Below are 23,175 nucleotides of genomic sequence, written 5' to 3' on the forward strand. Positions count from 1 at the left end.
TATAGTAGTTATATTCTTGTACATAGGGGCAGTATTATAGTAGTTATATTCCTATACATAGGGGGCAGTATTATAGTAGTTACATTCCTGTACATAGGGGGCAGTATTATAGTAGTTATAGTCTTGTACATAGGGGGCAGTATTATAGTAGTTATATTCCTGTACATAGGGGGCAGTATTATAGTAGTTATATTCTTGTACATAGAGGGCAGTATTATAGTAGTTATATTCTTGTACATAGGGGCAGTATTATAGTAGTTATATTCCTATACATAGGGGGCAGTATTATAGTAGTTACATTCCTGTACATAGGGGGCAGTATTATAGTAGTTATATTCTTGTACATAGGGGCAGTATTATAGTAGTTATACTCTTGTACATAGGGGGCAGTATTATAGTAATTATATTCCTGTACATAGGGGCAGTATTATAGTAGTTATATTCTTGTACATAGGGGGCAGTATTATAGTAGTTATATTCCTGTACATAGGGGGCAGTATTATAGTAGTTATATTCTTGTACATAGGGGGCAGTATTATAGTAGTTATATTCCTGTACATAGGGGGCAGTATTATAGTAGTTATATTCTTGTACATAGGGGCAGTATTATAGTAGTTATATTCTTGTACATAGGGGCAGTATTATAGTAGTTATACTCTTGTACATAGGGGGCAGTATTATAGTAATTATATTCCTGTACATAGGGGGGCAGTATTATAGTAGTTATATTCTTGTACATAGGGCGCAGTATTATAGTAGTTACAGTATATTGTTTTACATGTACACACCTACAGTGTCACAAACTCCTCCATGCTAGTTGTGCCTTGGGCACTGTGTGATGTGACACATACAGTATGACGGTATATGTACAGTATGACAGTAGAGTATAGATGAGATTATACGGCTGTCAGTGATGACACTTCTTGTATTTCCGGTTTATCCTTAATCACACAGCGCGGCAGGTTGTAAGCTGGAGATGAGGTTGATGTATATAAGTCTGGGATGAGATGAAGCGGCTGCTGAGCTCGTGTATCTGATGCCATTAGGTGTTATGCAGTGCTGCAGGACTGATGTATCTAAGCCTTATGTGTGTGATACAGCTTGTAGTAGCGTTTATGTGGCTTCCTCATGTCGGATAAGGAACTTTCTGCCCATATAACATCTGTCTGTTGCTGTGTCAGGTTTCGGAGACCTTTGGATCGTCAGATGTGCCAAGACACGTTGTGGGGAGGGGGTGGAGGGTGTGCCGGGTCCTGTACGGGGAAGTCCTAGTCCTGACTGCAGGGCGGGCTCAGCACTGACATTAACTGTCTCAGTCCTATACAGCTGCACTTTTTGCCTCCGCAGCTGCGCTCCTCATCCAGTCACCATGGGCACCCACTCCACCAACATGAGGGTCAAGCTGCCCCTCTTCTGCCTCCTGCTTGAAGCCATCACCATCCTGCTTTTCGCCATCTTCGTCAGGTATGACCACGAAACCGACGCCAGCGCTTGGCACCACGAAAACGTATCCGACTACGAGAACGATTTCTACTATCGCTATCCAAGTAAGTCGCAGCAACAGATTTACTACCTCTCCTATTCTTGCTGTCAGGGAATGGAAACATTCCTCACTGTCACATCAAGAGATCTAATATGTAGAGGCACCTGCGCCGTTACATTGTAACAAACTCTCAGCAGGACAAAATTTGCAATGAATATAAATTGGCACAGGTTTTCAGCCTCTGGGTGCAGTTCACTGACAGCAAACAGAAATATGCACAATGATCATTGCAAGTAAAGGGTTTTATAGGTGAAAAACTTGGAATTATGTGAAAAAATTTCCACCTGTTGCATTGATGTAGGATATTACACAACTCTTATTTAAGGATGGGAGATGACAGTAAGTTTTAGAGAAATTTGGAGGATAGTAGTACATAGCTTTGTGCCGACTGAAACTACAACTCCCAGCATGCTCAATTGCAGATTCGTATTATGTTTGCTTGATTTTTCCAATATTCCAAGGAGGTTCTTCACACCTGATTATTTGGGGGGTCCTCGGCCAAGGCAGTGGTAACGTGAAGACCCCTGTTTATCAGCACCACATGACAGCTCCTTGGATGGTGCTTCACCATACCTGGTGGTAGCCAGGATCATGTATAGTAGTCACCGAGAGCGGCTCTGTAAAATCTCTTGTCTGATACTTACCCAATTTTTCTGACCTCTTTTTATGAAATTCTGTGATTCATTCCATGAATTATAAAAATATTTGAAGTGGATGAAAAAGTGGAAAATTCCTCTAAATCGGGGGTCTGTTTAAAGCATCCCTTAAAGTGTTTTATTGAGGAGCAATGGGGGATGGGTTGAGTTACCCTATAATAATAGTCCACTCCAAAAATGTGTTTTCAGGGATGGGTGGGGTCCTGTTTGGTCCTACATGAACCTCCAGTGTTGGATGACCCATTGCCATAATAACCACTAGAGATAATGTCCAGACCTTCCACAAGATACTATTCAGCAATGTCGAACCTCATGAGATGGTGACTAATCCGGAATGACCAGATGTTTTGTCAACTCGGTGAATGTGATGTGTCAAGTTCATTACCAGTTGGCCCTGTAGACTACACTATTACACTGCTCTAGTGATGATCTAGGAAAGTCTTGTTAGTAAAGAACGACCTTTTGTGGATCTTCAGTCAAGTCATTGGTTCCTGGTGGTTCCTGGTGGTTCCTGGTGGTTCCGTGTACAATCTTTAGTCTGGTAGTAATGTAAATAAGCAACCACTCCATGCCGGTATTGTGTTGGAATAGCAATGCTTCACTGACCTTCTTATTTGATCCATGGTGGACCAGTGATTATCTTTCCCTTCCCTGGTGGCCCATCTATCCATCCCTGTGTGTGGCCCAATGATCATAACTTTGCCTTTTCAGGTGCCCCTGTGATCATCTACCCATGCACTGGTGGTAATATTTGGTTTCACAAAGGTCATATTTCTATTCTCTGGTCGTTCTGTGGTCCTCTTTACATTTCCTAATGGCTATGTGATGATCTATACTTTCTTTGGTGGTCCTGATGTCATCTACCCATTCCTTGGTGGTCCTACGGTCATTGCCAATTCCCTGAAGTTCATCATTCCATCGTATGCATCCATTGCCCTATAGTTGTAATTACATTTCTTGGTCCTCTATCCATTTCTTTGTCTCTCTTTGGTCATCTATCTATTCCATGGTAGCCCGATGGTCAAATATACATTCCCTGTTGTCCTCTATTTGGTCACCTATCCATTCCCTTGTGGCTCTTTGGTCATTCGTCTATTATCTGATGTCACTTTAGTCATTTATCCATTCCTGGATGGTCCTTTGGTCATCTATCCATTACTCGGTGACCCAGTGGTCATCTATCCATTGTTTGGTGGCCCTATGGTCATCTGTCTAATCTCTGGTGGCCTTGTGTTCATCTATCTAATGTCTTGGGAAGCTTTGGTCATTTGTACATTCATTGGTGGCCGTGTGGTCATCTATACATACATTGGTGGACTTATGGTCATCTATACCTTCAATGGTGACCCTATGGTCATCTACACATTTTCTGGTGGCCCTAAGGTCCTCTATACATTCTCCGGTGGCCCTGTGGTCATCTATACATTCTCTGCTGGCCCTGTGGTCATCTACACATTCTCTGGTGGCCCTGTGGTCATCTACACATTCTCTGGTGGCCCTGTGGTCATCTATACATTCTCTGGTGGCCCTGTGGTCATCTATACATTCTCTGCTGGCCCTGTGGTCATCTACACATTCTCTGGTGGCCCTGTGGTCATCTACACATTCTCTGGTGGCCCTGTGGTCATCTATACATTCTCTGGTGGCCCTGTGGTCCTCTATACATTCTCTGGTGGCCCTGTGGTCATCTATACATTCTCTGGTGGCCCTGTGGTCATCTACACATTCTCTGGTGGCCCTGTGGTCATCTATACATTCTCTGGTGGCCCTGTGGTCCTCTATACATTCTCTGGTGGCCCTGTGGTCATCTATACATTCTCTGATGGCCCTAAGGTCCTCTATACATTCTCTGGTGGCCCTGTGGTCATCTACACATTCTCTGGTGACCCTAAGATCCTCTATATATTTTCTGGTGGCCCTGTGGTCATCTATACGTTCTCTAGTAGCCCTGTGGTCATCTATACGTTCTCTAGTAGCCCTATGGAACTTCTCATACTTGCTTAGACCTGCACTTTCCCCCTTTGTGCTATTGTCCTGCAGGTGTCACGACTTTCCAGGATTTGCTGAACTGTCAGTAAGATGGAATGTAAACTTCTCCTGACGTTCAGCTGTCAGCGGCAGGTCCAGTAATGATGAAAACATTTGTGAGATTTTGCAGACACTTTCCCTGACACAAGATACAACCTGAAAAACCAGAACGGGGATTAAATAGAAATATCAGTGTCGCTTAGATGCGGGTGGTGAGGGGAAGCAGAGAACAGGAGCCAGTAATGTCATGGTCATGGTCATGGTTATGAGGGAACTCGTATCGGGCAGTTATTACTCGGAATAAAATGTTCTAGAACTTTCTCATCTACTCTGTTTTTAATTAGCCCAGAGCAGGAGAGGGGTCTACACTCCCATAGTCCTTTTGCCCACCCCAACTGTACGATGACCCTCTTCCTGTGTCTCCCACACTACAATGGCAGAGCAGGAAGCTTACAGCTCCCTGCTTCACCCTCATATTCAACTCTATAGATAGAGGTAAAAATCATATCGTATGTCCTGCTGCCCAAGATAGCAGGACAGAACCTAGAGTATTTGCCATCAATGCCTGCAGGACTTTTTATATATGGGTTTACTTTAGGCTGCTTAAATTATCTAGGTTTGGTTTTTACACAGTTCACAGTAGACTGTAACTGATGTGATATCTATATTCTGTGGGTCAGTACAATTTCACTGATACCAAATTCATATAGCTTTTTAATGTTTCAATGTTTTTATATAAAAAAAAAAACATAAACTGAAAGCCATACCTTGTTGTGCGGAGCTATGAGAGGGCCTGTATTTTGTGGGATGAATTCTTGTTTCCACAGAACATTTTATTTGCCTTTTTATTGAAATATAATGTACAAAGAAGGGCAATTCTGGAAATACCAGTCACAGTTATGTTGTAATTGTTAATGTTTTTACATAATAAAGAAATTCATATTCTGAAATTATATCTTGAGTGAGCGATAGACCTCAATAATATTATACTGGGGCAGATTTACTTACCCGGTCCTATCGCGATCCAGCGGCACGATCTTCCGGCGATTCACTAAGGTTGTGCGCCCAATGTCCACCAGGTGTCGCTGCTGCGCCGAGGTCTGCCGGAGTTCACCAACCCAATCCTGGTGCAAGTAAGCGCGTGTCAAGCAACACTTTTTTTTTTTAAATACCGCGGTTCTTCCGAATCGGTCGGTTTTTCTGATGGCCACGCCCCAAATTTCCGTTGCATGCAAGCCGCTGCCGATGCGCCACAATCCGATCGGGGCAATTCGGCGCAAACTGGTAATTTTCGGGCCTGGCGTAAAAAAAAAACGCAGCCGGTGACTTTTCACGTATGAAAAGTCGCCGGCTGCAGCGAGTGCGCAGCCGCGGGGACAGTAACGCCCCGCGCCGGCCCACTCCCATCCGGCCACGCCCCCTGCTCGGCCGGCCGCGCCCCCCCTTCACGCCCCCCCCCCTTCACGCCCCTTCACGCCCCACTAGCGTGAAGGTGGCGGATTGGGGAAAATAATCGCAAAAGCTAGCAATAAGCTAGCATTTGCGATTATTTCAGGGCCTCTGTGCCACTGGCGGTGTGCAGAGGTCCTGATAAATATCCCCCATTGAGAGAAAGAATTTGTTTTAAATTTTTGCCAAAAGAGCTGTGAGAGGACTTGTTTTTTGTGGGATAACTTCTAGTTTCTATAGTTCTTTTTAAGTGTTTTGTATTGCGTTGTATTGAGGCAGAAAGCACAAGAAATCGTAATTCTGCTAAGAACAGTAACACATTGGGGCTCATTTACTGATAACAGTGCAGTGTGTACTATGTGCAGTTACCTGTGTAGTGTGCAGGGGGCGCCAGATTCATGATTTGTTTCTCGCATTCTTCATGAATCTGACGCCCCCTGAACTGCTCTGACAGAGTGCAGCACTCTTATTTTTTTTTGGTGCACCTTTAACATGGGGCGTGCGACACAATTCTGTCGGACTTTGTATGATAAATGTGACGCACGGTCTGACTGAGCACCGGAACGCCCCCTTCAGTGACGAAATTTGTGTCTCATGATGACAGGTGCTGCCTCACCACAAATGTGACACAAACTGATAGCATTTTGCATTGAAAAGAACGATCACCGTCCGATATATAAAACTGGCGCAAGCACCTTAGTACATACGCCCCATTGTAATTGTTTACATTACTTTACATAATTGTAATTTATTTTTGTAATTTTTTTTACTGTGCCCACTTTCTTTTTGTCCACTAGGGAACTTGAATGGGCAATCAGCTATATAATTTCTTTATTTTAGTGAATTATGCCTTTTAACCATTCATCTACCCCTACTAGATGTACATGAGGTACGTTGTGACCCTCAGTAAGCCCCTGGATGGTTTCCCGTCTTACTCTTATTAATTATTTACTCTACTATTACATTGTAGTTACATGGGAAGGAAAGCAAGACAATAAAAAGGGGCTGCGCCTCCTTTTTTTTAATAATGTAGATGTTATAGTTGCTAATGAACACGGCATCTAAGGGGTCAAGATCCTTATTCTCCATAATGACGGTCAAGCTCCAGAGAGTAGTTCAATCTTTCCATGGGATCGTGGACATATATTTAGGACATTCTGTGTTCTTCTAAGCAAGTCCTGTGTAAAAAAAAAATAAGAACCGCCCTTTAGGACCACCTCCAATCTACTGGGACCGCCCCTTTTAAGGAGGGATTAGTTAAAGCCTTGCCCCTTTCAGGGCACAGACAAGTAGAGTTGAGCCAATTTTTTTCTATAAGAATGTAGAGCAGTTCTGGTGAATTATGAAGTGTAAATTTTGGGAGATTTTATAATTTTGGGGGTTAAATGTTTATGTACATGGAAAGCCATTGCATCGGAAACACGCACTAGGTCACGGGGAGGGTGGCAGAGGGAGACCCGTGGCCAGTTCAATCTGTGACCAGAAACATTCCCTGTCCCTAATGAGCCGGCACTTGTATACTATTTATAAGGGCCCATTACAGAATTGAAGCTTAGATACACCACCCAGAAGACCGTATCATATAGGAAAGGCTTGGATACTTTAGCTGAGCAGCATGTAATTGTCCTCTCTTGGTGTGTGCGTTCTCCTATGACCCGCTGATCTGGGTTACGGTTGAAATCCGATCCAGTCCGGACATTTCATGCCTGATAAATTTTAACAGTCTGTGGTTCCACATCACTGCTGAGAGGACATCACCACAGGGGGAGTCATGAGGAATCATTAAAGGGGAGGACATGGAACATAGAAGCTTCACCAACATCTACAGACAATTAAGGGGGGTTTTATTATATGTTGGCACTTGTGATAAAGGCCACGCCCACCGTGTCCTGCCGTATACATCAAAAGGCGTAAACCGCAGCAGGTCAAGACTATACCACATCCGACCTGGTGTAGTTTTCCGTAAAAACATGGAAATGTGAGCTTGCAGGATTTTAAACGGAAAGCAGGCAGAAAACTGGTGTTCAAGCGCTGATAAATCTCCCACATAGTGGTGGATTATCTACAGTATATGGACTGTACTTCTATTCTTGTACATAGGGGGCAGTATTATAGTAGTTATATTCTTGTACATAGGGGGCAGTATTATAGTAGTTATATTCTTGTACAGTGTGCAGTATTATAGTAGTTATATTCTTGTACATAGGGGGCAGTATTATAGTAGTTATATTCTTGTACATAGGGGGCAGTATTATAGTAGGTATATTCTTGTACATAGGGGGCAGTATTATAGTAGTTATATTCTTGTACATAGGGGGCAGTATTATAGTAGTTATACTCTTGTACATAGGGGGCAGTATTATAGTAGTTATATTCTTGTACATAGGGAGCAGTATTATAGTAGTTATATTCCTGTACATAGGGGGCAGTATTATAGTAGTTATATTTTCGTACATAGGGGGCAGTATTATAATAGTTATATTCTTGTACATAGGGGGCAGTATTATAGTAGTTATATTCCTGTACATAGGGGGCAGAATTATAGTAGTTATATTCTTGTACATAGGGGGGCAGTATTATAGTAGTTATATTTTCGTACATAGGGGGCAGTATTATAATAGTTATATTCTTGTACATAGGGGGCAGTATTATAGTAGTTATATTCCTGTACATAGGGGGCAGTATTATAGTAGTTATATTCCTGTACATAGGAGGCAGTATTATAGTAGTTATATTCTTGTACATAGGGGGCAGTATTATAGTAGTTATATTCTTGTACATGGGGGGCAGTATTATAGTAGTTATATTCTTGTACATAGGGGGCAGTATTATAGTAATTATATTCCTGTACACAGGGGGCAGTATTTATAGTAGTTATATTCTTGTACATAGGGGGCAGTATTATAGTAGTTATATTCTTGTACATAGGGGGCAGTATTATAGTAGTTATATTCTTGTACATAGGGGGCAGTATTATAGTAGTTATATTCCTGTACATAGGGGGCAGTATTTATAGTAGTTATATTCTTGTACATAGGGGGCAGTATTATAGTAATTATATTCCTGTACATAGGGGGCAGTATTTATAGTAGTTATATTCTTGTACATAGGAGGCAGTATTATAGTAGTTATATTCTTGTACATAGGGGGCAGTATTATAGTAGTTATATTCTTGTACATAGGGGGCAGTATTATAGTAGTTATATTCTTGTACATAGGGGGCAGTATTATAGTAGTTATATTCCTGTACATAGGGGGCAGTATTTATAGTAGTTATATTCTTGTACATAGGGGGCAGTATTATAGTAGTTATATTCTTGTACATAGGAGGCAGTATTATAGTAGTTATATTCCTGTACATAGGGGCAGTATTATATTAGTTATATTCCTGTACATAGGGGGCAGTATTATAGTAGTTATATTCCTGTACATAGGGGGCAGTATTATAGTAGTTATATTCTTGTACATATGGGGCAGTATTATGGTAGTTATATTCCTGTACATAGGGGGCAGTATTATATTAGTTATATTCCTGTACATAGGGGGCAGTATTATAGTAGTTATATTCTTGTACATAGGGGCAGTATTATAATAGTTATATTCCTGTACATAGGGGACAGTATTATAGTAGTTATATTCTTGTACATAGGGGGCAGTATTATAATAGTTATATTCTTGTACATAGGGGGACAGTATTTATATGGATGTCAGCACGAACCCTCGAAAACCCTTATTACTTTTTTCCAATCACTCACCTGTCAATCAAAGTACCGGCCGGGTGCGCACGAGTGCGGTGGGGCCCACCCCCTGATCCGACAACCTCTTCTCCGATCACGTGTCCTTCAGTGACGTCACCGTCACATGATCGGTCACGTGGTGGGGGTTGGGCTCGGGCGGGGGGCGGACACCTGCCGCAGTACGTGCGCTCAGTAGCTCCGTCCGGTTATTTAGAAATATACTACAGGTGAGCGATCTTTTTTGCTATTGGCTGATAGTTAGATAAAACTCTGGTGCAGCTAGAGTAACTATACCCCCAGACGAAGGCTAGCGCCGAAACGCGCGTCGGGAACCTGTTTGTGGCAGACGGGAGGTGTATGATGGCTAAAGGTATGCTTCCATTTTAGGATTTGCACATGCATTGAGCACTTTATATACCTATAGGGAACCTGTGTACATTAAGCTGTATGGCAAGCACTTTATTGCATTATTTGCACAGTAACCCACTATTGGGTAAAAATTGCATTATACATTTGAAATTGTATACGTATGTGACCCATATGACTATGTACCCCACCTTTTGATCCCGTCCCACATGTTTTTAACATTTCTATGTGATAGCCCCACTGACCCACATGCTTCTTCCTGTCGAATTGTATATGTACTGTAACATTTTGTTTTTTGTTTTTACTGAATATGCAATAAAATAAATGTATTTTTTGAATTGGCTTAATGTTCTGTTTGTAGGTGTCTAGTTATATTCTTGTACATAGGGGGCAGTATTATAGTAGTTATATTCCTGTACATAGGGGGCAGTATTATAGTAGTTATATTCCTGTACATAGGGAGCAGTATTATAGTAGTTATATTCTGTACATAGGGGCAGTATTATAGTAGTTATATTCCTGTACATAGGGGTAGTATTATAGTAGTTATATTCTTGTACATAGGGGGCAGTATTATAGTAGTTATATTCTTGTACATAGGGGGCAGTATTATAGTAGTTATATTTGTGTACATAGGGAGCAGTATTATAGTAGTTATATTCCTGTACATAGGGGGCAGTATTATAGTAGTGATATTCTTGTACATAGGGGGCAGTATTATAGTAGTTATATTCTTGTACATAGGGGCAGTATTATAGTAGTTATATTCTTGTACATAGGGGGCAGTATTATAGTAGTTATATTCTTGTATATAGGGGACAGTATTATAGTAATTATATTCCTGTACATAGGGGGTAGTATTATAGTAGTTATATTCTTGTACATAGGGGGGCAGTATTATAGTAGTTATATTCCTGTACATAGGGGGCAGTATTATAGTAGTTATATTCCTGTACATAGGGGGCAGTATTATAGTAGTTATATTCTTGTACATAGGGGCAATATTATAGTAGTTATATTCTTGTACATAGGGGGCAGTATTATAGTAGTTATATTCTTGTACATAGGGGCAGTATTATAGTAGTTATATTCTTGTACAGTGTGCAGTATTATAGTAGTTATATTCTTGTACATAGGGGGCAGTATTATAGTAGTTATATTCTTGTACATAGGGGGCAGTATTGTAGTAGTTATATTCCTGTACATAGGGGGCAGTATTATAGTAGTTATAATCTTGTACATGGGGAGCAGTATTATAGTAGTTATATTCCTGTACATAGGGGGCAGTATTATAGTAGTGATATTCTTGTACATAGGGGGCAGTATTATAGTAGTTATATTCTTGTACATAGGAGGCAGTATTATAGTAGTTATATTCCTGTACATAGGGGCAGTATTATAGTAGTTATATTCTTGTATATAGGGGACAGTATTATAGTAATTATATTCCTGTACATAGGGGGTAGTATTATAGTAGTTATATTCTTGTACATAGGGGGGCAGTATTATAGTAGTTATATTCCTGTACATAGGGGGCAGTATTATAGTAGTTATATTCCTGTACATAGGGGGCAGTATTATAGTAGTTATATTCTTGTACATAGGGGCAATATTATAGTAGTTATATTCTTGTACATAGGGGGTAGTATTATAGTAGTTATAGTCTTGTACATAGGGGGCAGTATTATAGTAGTTATATTCTTGTACATAGGGGCAGTATTATAGTAGTTATATTCTTGTACATAGGGGGCAGTATTATAATAGCTACTTCTAGTCTTCTCAGTGTGTAATGTCTTCTCTTCTACTTAAGGTTTCCAGGATGTCCACACCATGATCTTCATTGGCTTTGGCTTCCTGATGACGTTCCTGAAGCTTTACGGTTTCAGCAGTGTGGCCTTCAACTTCCTGATCGCCGCCTTTGGCCTCCAGTGGTCCACACTCATCCAAGGCTTCTTCCATGGCTTCCATGATGGAAAAATCCATGTGGGTATAGAAAGGTGAGGATGTGTGATATGGTCTGATCACCTGAGTCATCTGAGTCAGTGATCAATAAATCGCTGGCACGTGGCGTAGACACGAGGTGTTTGTTTTGTATCGCTGCCCAATTTTTCTTTCATGTCTTCAACAAAGGGGGAAAAACAATCTGTGTGATGTCCCTGGCAGGAGACCAGGACCTGGTTATCTATAGTCTGCTGCAATATGCATGAGGGCACCTAAAGGGGTTCTCCAGGACATAGATATTACTGTGCTGTTCTTTAGGATATTATCAGATTAGAGGAGGGGTCCAGCACCTAGAACCCCCACAATCAGCACAGTTTGAGGAGGCTGTGGCATTGAGAAGAGTGCCAATTCCTCCTCCTGGACCAGTCCCATCACCTTCATTGGTCACATGCTACGTTTCAGTTAGTAAAATTTTGGTTTCTGGGTAGAAGCCAGAATTTCCACCACCCTAATCGTCCTCTCCATCTGATATTGATATAAGAATAAGATCCTCTATTTGTATTTTAAACTTCTCCTGTGCTGCTCCAACTCTCTAGAATGCACTACCCTGGATAATCAACCCCAAGTAACCACAATTTCATGTTTGGCCTGAAAACACTTGGCCTAAAAAAACCTGTCACCCAATTTAACCCTATTAAACTAGCAGTAAAATATCCTTTCTAGAAGTCCCTTTCATGTGACAATGAGCAAAGAAGAGTCATATTTTACCGGAGATGAGTTATGTTTAGAGGCTGCAGATGAAGTGGCACTTCAGATGCCCTTATCCTCTCCTCTATATACTTAGACTGTTACTGGTATCCTATTTAACATAAGAATTTCTTCATTCCTATTCCATCTGTTCTGTGGTTCTTTGAACTACAGTAGCAGAAACGCAGGTAGGTAGGAATCAAAATTCTAAGATTTACATTTGGTGGAATTTAGCCTTATTTCTCAATCTTCTGTCCAAACAATAGTCTTTGATCTAGATTTCATAACAGGTTTCATCAATAGATCCACGAGAACCTGCGGCCCGCACCCTTCCACTACTGGAATCATTTGTATGAGAATCAGGTCTCCAATAGATATTATAGATATTAAAAAAAACATAAAGGAAAAAAAAAAGTCAATAAATGTTGTGGTCCAGAGGTTATACTTTCAATCTGCCTGGATTGACACTTCTTCTATGTTGGTCAAATCATCTCATAATCTCATGTTAAAATCTGGTGACCACTTGGAAACCATCAGAAGGTTGCATTTGAAGGATCCTTAAGTCTATTAGATATGGTGGTGCCATGTGGTGTTTTTTTGCCTCAGGCTAGTCATGACTTCTACCATGACATGGGCCACCTTGACAGGGGCCACCATGACAGAGGCCTCCATGACAGGGGCCACCATGACAGGGGCCACCACGACATGGGCCACCATGACAGGGGCTACCATGACACGGGCAATTTAAGAATAGCTTAGAGATTCTGCCAAATCTCCAGAATCAGGGCTAGAAGAGATTTTGAGGAGCATTTTGGTGGGATGTCCTGGTGGTAGATGACACTTTCTAGGAGGTTGTTTTGAGGGCAGGACAATCGTGGTATCTTACTTTAGGCTCTGTTCTCCTCAGTATGATCAATGCAGACTTCTGCACCGGAGCGGTTCTCATCTCCTTCGGGGCTATCCTTGGGAAGACAAGTCCAGTCCAGTTGATCGTGATGACTCTGTTTGAAGTGACTCTCTTTGGAATCAATGAGTACATTATTCTGAACATTGTTGGGGTAAGTGACAAAGGGTCACAGGGTCCAGAACTTGGACAATCAGAGGTCGTGATGCACAATCTCATGGTCAACCTAAGCTTTCAGATTGTGCCGACATCTTACTGAGGTCCGGTTTGCTGTTCTTAGGCCAAGGACGCCGGTGGCTCAATGACCATCCATACATTCGGAGCTTACTTCGGGCTGGTGGTCTCTCGTGTGTTGTACAGGCCTCACCTGGAGAAGAGTCGTAACAGGGAAGGATCCGTCTATCACTCAGACCTCTTCGCCATGATTGGTATGTCCCCACCATTACTTACCCGGGCCTATATACACAATAGCAAGACTACAGGGGGTTACACATACGCATGATGATTGTTTTCATTCCAGGAACCATTTACTTGTGGATGTTCTGGCCAAGCTTCAATTCTGCTGTCACCGCACATGGAGATGACCAACACCGAACTGTATTGAACACCTACTATTCCCTCGCTGCCTGCACACTGGCCACATTCGCCATGTCAGCCCTGTTAAATGGTGAAGGGAAACTGGATATGGTAAGTGGGACAAATAATATAATACTGCCCCCTATGTACAAGAATATAACTACTATAATACTGCCCCCTATGTACAAGAATATAACTACTATAATACTGCCCCCTATGTACAAGAATATAACTACTATAATACTGCCCCCTATGTACAAGAATATAACTATTGTAATACTGCCCCCTATGTACAGGAATATAACTACCATAATACTGCCCCCTATGTACAAGAATATAACTAATATAATACTGCCCCTATGTACAGGAATATAACTAATATAATACTGCCCCCTATGTACAGGAATATAACTACTATAATACTGCCCCCTATGTACAAGAATATAACTACTATAATACTGCCCCCTATGTACAAGAATATAACTACTATAATACTGCCCCCTATGTACAAGAATATAACTACTATAATACTGCCCCCTATGTACAAGAATATAACTACTATAATACTGCCCCTATGTACAAGAATATAACTACTATAATACTGCCCCCTATGTGCAGGAATATAACTACTATAATACTGCCCCTATGTACAAGAATATAACTACTATAATACTGCCCCCTATGTACAAGAATATAACTACTATAATACTGCCCCTATGTACAAGACTATAACTACTATAATACTGCCCCCTATGTACAAGAATATAACTACTATAATACTGCCCCCTATGTACAAGAATATAACTACTATAATACTGCCCCCTATGTACAGGAATATAACTACTATAATACTGCCCCCTATGTACAGGAATATAACTACTATAATACTGCCCCCTATGTGCAGGAATATAACTACTATAATACTGCCCCTATGTACAAGAATATAACTACTATAATACTGCCCCCTATGAACAAGAATATAACTACTATAATACTGCCCCTATGTACAAGACTATAACTACTATAATACTGCCCCCTATGTACAAGAATATAACTACTATAATACTGCCCCCTATGTACAGGAATATAACTACTATAATACTGCCCCCTATGTACAAGAATATAACTACTATAATACTGTCCCCTATGTACAAGAATATAACTACTATAATACTGCCCCCTATGTACAAGAATATAACTACTATAATACTGCCTCCTATGTACAGGAATATAACTACTATAATATTGCCCTCTATGTACAAGAATATTACTACTATAATACTGCCCCCTATGTACAGGAATATAACTACTATAATACTGCCCCTATGTACAGGAATATAACTACTATAATGCTGCCCCCTATGTACAAGAATTAAATTACTATTAATAAAGAATAAATACTATTATGTCTTGCCTTCAGGTTCACATACAGAATGCAGCTCTGGCAGGGGGTGTAGCGGTGGGAACATCTGGAGAGATGATGCTGACACCATTTGGCGCTATGATTGCTGGTTCTCTTGCCGGGATTATTTCCACAGTTGGATACAAATTTTTAACAGTGAGTGACATGTATATTTCTTACCCTCCGGTTATAGTACAGTAGTATCTATTATCCCTCATCAATAATGAGCTACTCCCCTATTACAGCCAATCCTAGACTCCAAGCTGAAGATACAGGACACATGCGGGGTCCACAACCTACATGGCATGCCTGGCATCCTGGGGGCACTTATAGGTGTTGTGGTGGCATTTGCAGCAACTGCAGATATCTATGGTGGTGGGTAAGTGTTTATCTATCTCATATCTATGTACAGTGGGTACAGAAAGTATTCAGACCCCTTTAAATTTACAAGACAACAGTCCCTTTGCTGTGTCACTCATATGTAATTCACATGCTATCCATTTTCTTCTGATCCTCCTTGAGATGGTTCTACTCTTTCACTGGAGTACAGTTGTGTTTCATTAAACTGATTGGACTTGATTAGGAAAGGCAGACCCCTGTCTATATAAGGCCTTGCAGCTCACAGTGCATGTTAGAGCACATGGGAATCATGAGGTCTAAGGAACTGCCCAAGGAGCTTAGAAACAGATCTGGAAAAGGTTACAAAAGAATTTCTGCAGCACTCAAGGTTCCTAAGTGCACAGTTGCTTCTATAATTCTTAAATGGAAAAATTTTGGGACAACCAAAACTCTTCCTCGGCTTGGCTCTCCAGTGGAACTAAGCAATCGTGGGTGAGAGAGGTAAAGAAGAACCCCAAGATTATTCCTAATCATTCCTGACTGGACCAGCTAGAGCCTGGACCTAAACCCAATAAAGCATCCCTGGAGAGACTGGAAATGGCTTCCACCAATGTTCATCATCCAACCTGAGGGAACTGGAGAGGATCCTCAAGGAAGAGGCAGAGAATCTGCAAATCCAGGGGTGAGGAACTTATGGCATCTTCCCAAGAAAACTCCTGACTGCTCCAGCTCCAAAGCTGCTTCTACTCATCACTGAGCAAAGGGGCTGAATACTTATCACCGGGGGCTGAATACTTATCACCGGGGCTGAATACTTATCACCAGGGGCTGAATACTTATCACCAGGGGCTGAATACTTATCACTAGGGGATGAATACTTATCACCAGGGGCTGAATACTTATCACCAGGTGCTGAATACTTATCACCAGAGGCTGAATACTTATCACCGGGGGCTGAATACTTATCACCGGGGGCTGAATACTCATCACCGGGGGCCGAATACTTATCACCGGGGGCTGAATACTTATCACCGGGGGCTGAATACTTATCACCAGGGGCTGAATACTTATCACCAGGGGGCTGAATACTTATCACCGGGGGGCTGAATACTTATCACCAGGGGCTGAATACTTATCACCAGGTGCTGAATACTTATCACCGGGGGCTGAATACTTATCACCAGGGGCTGAATACTTATCACCGGGGGCGAATACTTATCACCAGGGGCTGAATACTTATCACCAGGGGCTGAATACTTATCACCAGGTGCTGAATACTTATCACCGGGGGCTGAATACTTATCACCAGGGGCTGAATACTTATCACCGGGGGCGAATACTCATCACCAGGGGGTTGAATACTTATCACCGGGGGCTCAATACTTATCACCGGGGGCTGAATACTTATCACCGGGGGGCTGAATACTTATCACCGGGGGGCTGAATACTTATCATCAGGGGCTGAATACTTATCACCGGGGGGCTGAATACTTATCACCGGGGGGCTGAATACTTATCACCGGGGGGCTGAATACTTATCACCGGGGGCTGAATACTTATCACCGGGGGCTGAATACTTATCACCAGGGGATGAATACTTATCACCAGGGGATGAATACTTATCACCAGGGGCTGAATACTTATCACCAGTGGCTGAATACTTATCACTAGGGGATGAATACTTATCACCGGGGGCTGAATACTTATCACCGGGGGCTGAATACTTATCACCGGGGGCTGAATACTTATCACCGGGGGCTGAATACTTATCACCAGGGGGCTGAATACTTATCACCAGGGGGCTGAATACTTATCACCGGGGGCTGAATACTTATCACCGGGGGCTGAATACTTATCACCGGGGGGCTGAATACTTATCACCGGGGGCCGAATACTCATCACCGGGGGCCGAATACTCATCACCGGGGGCCGAATACTCATCACCGGGGGCCGAATACTTATCACCGGGGGCTGAATACTTATCACCAGGGGCTAAATACTTCCTGTACCCAATCTCTCTCTCTATGAACATGTGTACATCTCCCTCTCTCTTCTTGCAGTATGGCTGACGTCTTCCCTCTGATCGCTGACTCCACGCGCACGGCCCAGTCTCAGGCCTTGTATCAGGCTTTGGCTCTTCTGGTCGCCCTGGGATTCGCTTTTGTCGGAGGAATAGTTGTAGGTGAGTTACAATATGTAGAGATCAGCAGAGAATGACCTGCACCTTCTGACCACCGGTCGTAACCAACAGATAATAATGGAGAGTGATAAGGCCCCTGCTATTTATTCTTCCAGCCACTAGGTGGCGCTGTGTAACCATATCACATTTCCACCAAGAACTCACGGAATATTCGAGTGGAATATTTGGATGTTATGACGTCTCATCCAGAATCTATTCCTATTATTCAATGAATGTTTATTTTGTGAACCTCTTTCATACTTTCGGTGGTCGTCCACCTTTCAGGGACCTCCATAGCAGAATTTGTCATCAGGCGTAGTAATAGTGATATCCCTCTAGTCACCTACAGTCAGGCTCGGACAGGCCCACAGGTGAACAGGTGGATCCACCGGTGGGCCCCCAGAGCCTGCAGTAGTAGTGCTGGACAGGGTCATTTTTACATCTCATTTATCCTATGTATCTATATGATTACCTTAATAGATTATGGAACAAACTTATAGCTGTTGTTGGCCCCACAATCAGATTCTACTGGTGGGCCCAAGGTTTCCCAGTCTGACACTGCCTATAGTCCTTACATGTCACCCTACTCTAGTGTCCAACCTCTATGCGACGTCACCAAGATTTCATGACAAACTCAGCTCTCAAATCATTTGAATATTTTCCCATACAGGATTTATAATGAAGTTACCCTTCTTCGGAGCCCCATCCGATGCTGAATGTTTTGATGATTCATTGTACTGGGAGGTAAGTCCTGAACACGATCCTGTATCCTGTACTGATCCTGAGTTACATCCTGTATTATACTCCAGAGCTGCACTCACTATTCTGCTGCTGGTGCAGTCACTGTGTACGTACATGACATTACTTATCCTGTACTGATCCTGAGTTACATCCTGTATTATACTCCAGAGCTGCACTCACTATTCTGCTGCTGGTGCAGTCACTATGTACATACATGACATTACTCATCCTGTACTGACCCTGAGTTACATCCTGTATTATACTCCAGAGCTGTACTCACTATTCTGCTGCTGGTGCAGACACTGTGTACATACATGACATTACTTATCCTGTGCTGATCCTGAGTGACATCCTATATTATACTCCAGAGCTGCACTCACTATTCTGCTGCTGGTGCAGACACTGTGTACATACATGACATTACTTATCCTGTACTGATCCTGAGTTACATCCTGTATTATACCCCGCAGATGCACTCACTATTCTGCTGCTGGTGCAGTCACTGTGTACATACATGACATTACTAATCATGTACTGATCCTGAGTTACATCCTGCATTTTACCCCAGAGCTGCCCTCACTATTCTGCTGCTGGTGCAGTCACTGTGTACATACATGACATTACTTATCCTGTACTGATCCTGAGTTACATCCTGTATTATACTCCAGAGCTGCACTCACTATTCTGCTGCTGGGAAGACACTGTGTACATACATGACATTACTCATCCTGTACTGATCCTGAGTTACATCCTGTATTATACTCCAGAGCTGCACTCACTATTCTGCTGCTGGTGCAGTCACTGTGTACATACATGACATTACTCATCCTGTACTGACCCTGAGTTACATCCTGTATTATACTCCAGAGCTGCACTCACTATTCTGCTGCTGGTGCAGTCACTGTGTACATACATGACATTACTTATCCTGTACTGATCCTGAGTTACATCCTGTATTATACTGCAGAGCTGCACTCACTATTCTGCTGCTGCAGTCACTGTGTACATACATGACATTACTTATCCTGTACTGATCCAGAGTTACATCCTGTATTATACCCCAGAGCTGCACTCACTATTCTGCTGCTGGTGCAGTCACTGTGTACATACATGACATTACTTATCCTGTACTGATCCTGAGTTACATCCTGTATTATACCCCAGAGCTGCACTCACTATTTTGGTGGGGTCATGTCATTACGCTAGCACCTGTAATTTCACTATCCTCCAGTAGATGGAAGCAAACTCCCAATTTTGAAACCAAAAATTCACACCCCTTCAGCTCTGCAACCTGTAAATTTCCACATTTTATTACATTTCCAGGTCCCGGAAGAAGCCAGTCACTTTGCTGTCCGCACGGAGGAACCTGAGCAGCAGACACAAGCCTAACTCCAGTGGGATCCCTATTGTATATGACATTTACTGTGACCCCGGGAGACTCCACAAGGGTCCACACAGCCAACTTCACCGGGGAACATTCAGCCAACATTCAACATGGTGCTGCCAATATGGCCTCCTACAGCCGGGGGGCGGCACAGGGGCACCCGGTCTTCCAGTACCTGGGCATCCTGCCGTAGGTCTTCCAGTACCTGGGCATCGGCCTTGCTCCCTGTGGGGTCAGGAAAGGTCAAATCATTATTATTAAAAAAAGAAAAAGAAAAAAATATTTTTACACTTTTATCTTGTTTTTTATGCATATTTTTCATGGTAAATTTTATATTAAAATGTGTAGTAAAGCATGTGAGCACATAATAGATTGTATCACCCAATGACACTGTATATAAAGGGGAGCCCCGCCTCCGATTATTACTATTGTCTGATATTGCTTTTATCCTGTACAACCATATGTGTATTATCTGGAAACCATCAGCAAGGAGGTAGGTTGTCAGTGTTTTCAAATTATGGCTTTGTATTTAGTACTGAGGTGCTTATCAGTAAACCCCTCGCCCATGGGTCATGGTGGGTGGGTGATGGTGAATTATATGAGAATAATGAGACAGGCCTGATGTTATGTTGAGCAGTAGATCAGATCACAGCCGCTCCTATAACCGTACCAGGCCGCATTCACAGCAGTTCCTTCACAGCTTCTATTAGTTAGGGCCATCAACAGCAGCTTGCCTACAGTTTCCATTAGTCAGAGCCATCAACGGCAGCTTGCCTACAGTTTCCATTAGTCAGAGCCATCAACAGCAACTTGCCTACAGTTTCCATTAATCAGAGCCATCAACAGCAACTTGACTACAGTTTCCATTAGTCAAAACCATCAACAGCAACTTGACTACAGTTTCCATTAATCAGAGCCATCAACAGCAACTTGACTACAGTTTCCATTAGTCAGAGCCATCAACAGCAGCTTGCCTACAGTTTCCATTAGTCAGAGCCATCAACAGCAACTTGACTACAGTTTCCATTAGTCAGAGCCATCAACAGCAACTTGCCAATGTTAGGGTAGGATTTAAGATATCCTCTTTTAGTGTGCGCTGGCTGTATGTTTCCAATCATATTGGGTAAATGCATGTGTGCACGTTGTAAGGAATGATTCAGACAATTGCTGATTCAAGTCTCACTCATGCTACCATTGCCCGGGGCAAATCAGCACTGCGCTGTTTTTTTTTTTGGTTTCACAAGTCTATATAGAAAAATAGGAAAAAAGTAGAAAAAGGAGGAGCATAGAAATCATAACAAATCAGGGTTCCCAGATCATGTAGTCTCTTGATTGGAGAGTTTCCCTGCTGTTGCACGTTCACGTCACGCCCACATTCCTTTAGCCACAATGTTTTGGTTGCGGTCCACGATGGCGGTGTCATCTAAAAATGTATTTTCTGTTAAAATGCTTTGAGGAAAATAAGACAAGTAGAAACGACAGGATTTAATCTATCAGCTAGTTTTACCATAACAACTACAGTTCCCATTAGTCAGAGCCATCAACAGCAACTTGTTTGTGGTTTCTCCGAACCCTAATCTGTCTGCAGCAAAGGATTCTGGGTGGAGTAATGGGAATGTGTAATGTCAGAATGTGAATGGAGACTGATCCTGGATCTGGATCTGATCCTGCAACTTCTTATCACCGCATCTCAGTGTATTTTGTTATATCACGTTCCATCTTATGGAAATAAACAGATTAATAACACGACTCGTCTGTGTCCTTTATCCCCTTGAAACTTTCCCATAACAGGACTGATCACCACAGCAGCACAGAGTATTTTTGGTGGAGAGACAGTAAGACCAGCAGATATATATAGGGCTGGGTTATAGGGAGTGACCATACAGACAGCTACATTACACTATCTCCCCCACACAGCCCCCGCGCTCGGTACCACAGCCGCCGTGCTAGGTGTCTCAGCCCCCTTGCTCAGTATATCAGCCCCTGTGCTCAGTGTATCAGCCCCCGTGCTCAGTATATCAGCCCCTGTGCTCAGTGTATCAGCCCCCGTGCTCGGTATCTCAGCCCCCGTGCTAGGTATCTCAGCCCCCGTGCTCGGTATCACAGCCCCCGCGCTCGGTATCACAGCCCCCGCGCTCGGTACCACAGCCCCCGTGCTCCATATCTCGGCCCCTGTGCTCAGTATCTCGGCCCCTGTGCTCAGTATCTCAGCCCCTGTGCTCAGTATCTCGGCCCCTGTGCTCAGTATCTCAGCCCCCATGCTCGGTATCTCGGCCCCCGTGCTCAGTATCTCAGCCCCTGTGCTCAGTATCTCAGCCTCTGTGCTCAGTATTTCAGCCCCTCTGCTCAGTATCTCAGCCCCTGTGCTCAGTATCTCAGCCCATGTGCTCAGTATCTCAGCCCATGTGCTCAGTATATCAGCCCCTGTGCGTAGTATCCCAGCCCCTGTGCTCAGTATCTCGGCCACTGTGCTCAGTATATCAGCCCCTGTGCTCAGTATCTCTGCCCCTGTGCTCAGTATCTCAGCCCCTGTGCTCAGTATCTCAGCCCATGTGCTCAGTATCTCAGCCCATGTGCTCAGTATATCAGCCCCTGTGCTCAGTATCTCAGCATCTGTGCTCAGTATCTCAGCCCCTGTGCTCAGTATCTCAGCCCCTGTGCTCAGTATCTCAGCCCCTGTGCTCAGTATCTCAGCCCCTGTGCTCAGTATCTCAGCCCCTGTGCTCAGTATCTCAGCCCCTGTGCTCAGTATCTCAGCCCCTGTGCTCAGTATATCAGCCTCTGTGCTCAGTATCTCAGCCCCTGTGCTCGGTATCTCAGCCCCTGTGCTCGGTATCTCAGCCCCTGTGCTCGGTATCTCAGCCCCTGTGCTCGGTATCTCAGCCCCTGTGCTCGGTATCTCAGCCCCTGTGCTCGGTATCTCAGCCCCTCTGCTCACTATCTCAGCCCCTGTGCTCAGTATATCAGCCCCTGTGCTCAGTATCTCAGCCCCTGTGCTCAGTATCTCTGCCCCTGTGCTCAGTATCTCAGCCACTGTGCTCAGTATCTCAGCCCCTGTGCTCAGTATCTCAGCCCCTGTGCTCGGTATCTCAGCCCCTGTGCTCAGTATCTCAGCCCCTGTGCTCAGTATCTCAGCCTCTGTGCTCAGTATCTCAGCCCCTGTGCTCAGTATCTCAGCCCCTG

At 43.2% G+C, this 23,175-nt stretch overlaps 1 protein-coding gene across 1 annotated transcript; it reads left to right on the forward strand.

The window, feature by feature from the left end:
• The first annotated feature begins 1,285 nt into the window (after positions 1–1,285).
• On the forward strand, positions 1,286–20,422 carry RHBG (Rh family B glycoprotein). Its single transcript, XM_072114913.1, has 10 exons — positions 1,286–1,547; positions 11,590–11,776; positions 13,375–13,525; positions 13,652–13,799; positions 13,892–14,058; positions 15,368–15,505; positions 15,595–15,728; positions 17,749–17,870; positions 18,538–18,611; positions 19,932–20,422. The coding sequence occupies exons 1-10, from the start codon at positions 1,370–1,372 to the stop codon at positions 19,995–19,997; spliced, it is 1,365 nt and encodes a 454-aa protein (XP_071971014.1). The 5' UTR covers positions 1,286–1,369; the 3' UTR covers positions 19,998–20,422.
• Positions 20,423–23,175: the final 2,753 nt, after the last annotated feature.

Source organism: Engystomops pustulosus, chromosome 7 (genome assembly GCF_040894005.1).
Source record: "Engystomops pustulosus chromosome 7, aEngPut4.maternal, whole genome shotgun sequence".
Taxonomy (NCBI): Eukaryota; Metazoa; Chordata; class Amphibia; order Anura; family Leptodactylidae; genus Engystomops; species Engystomops pustulosus.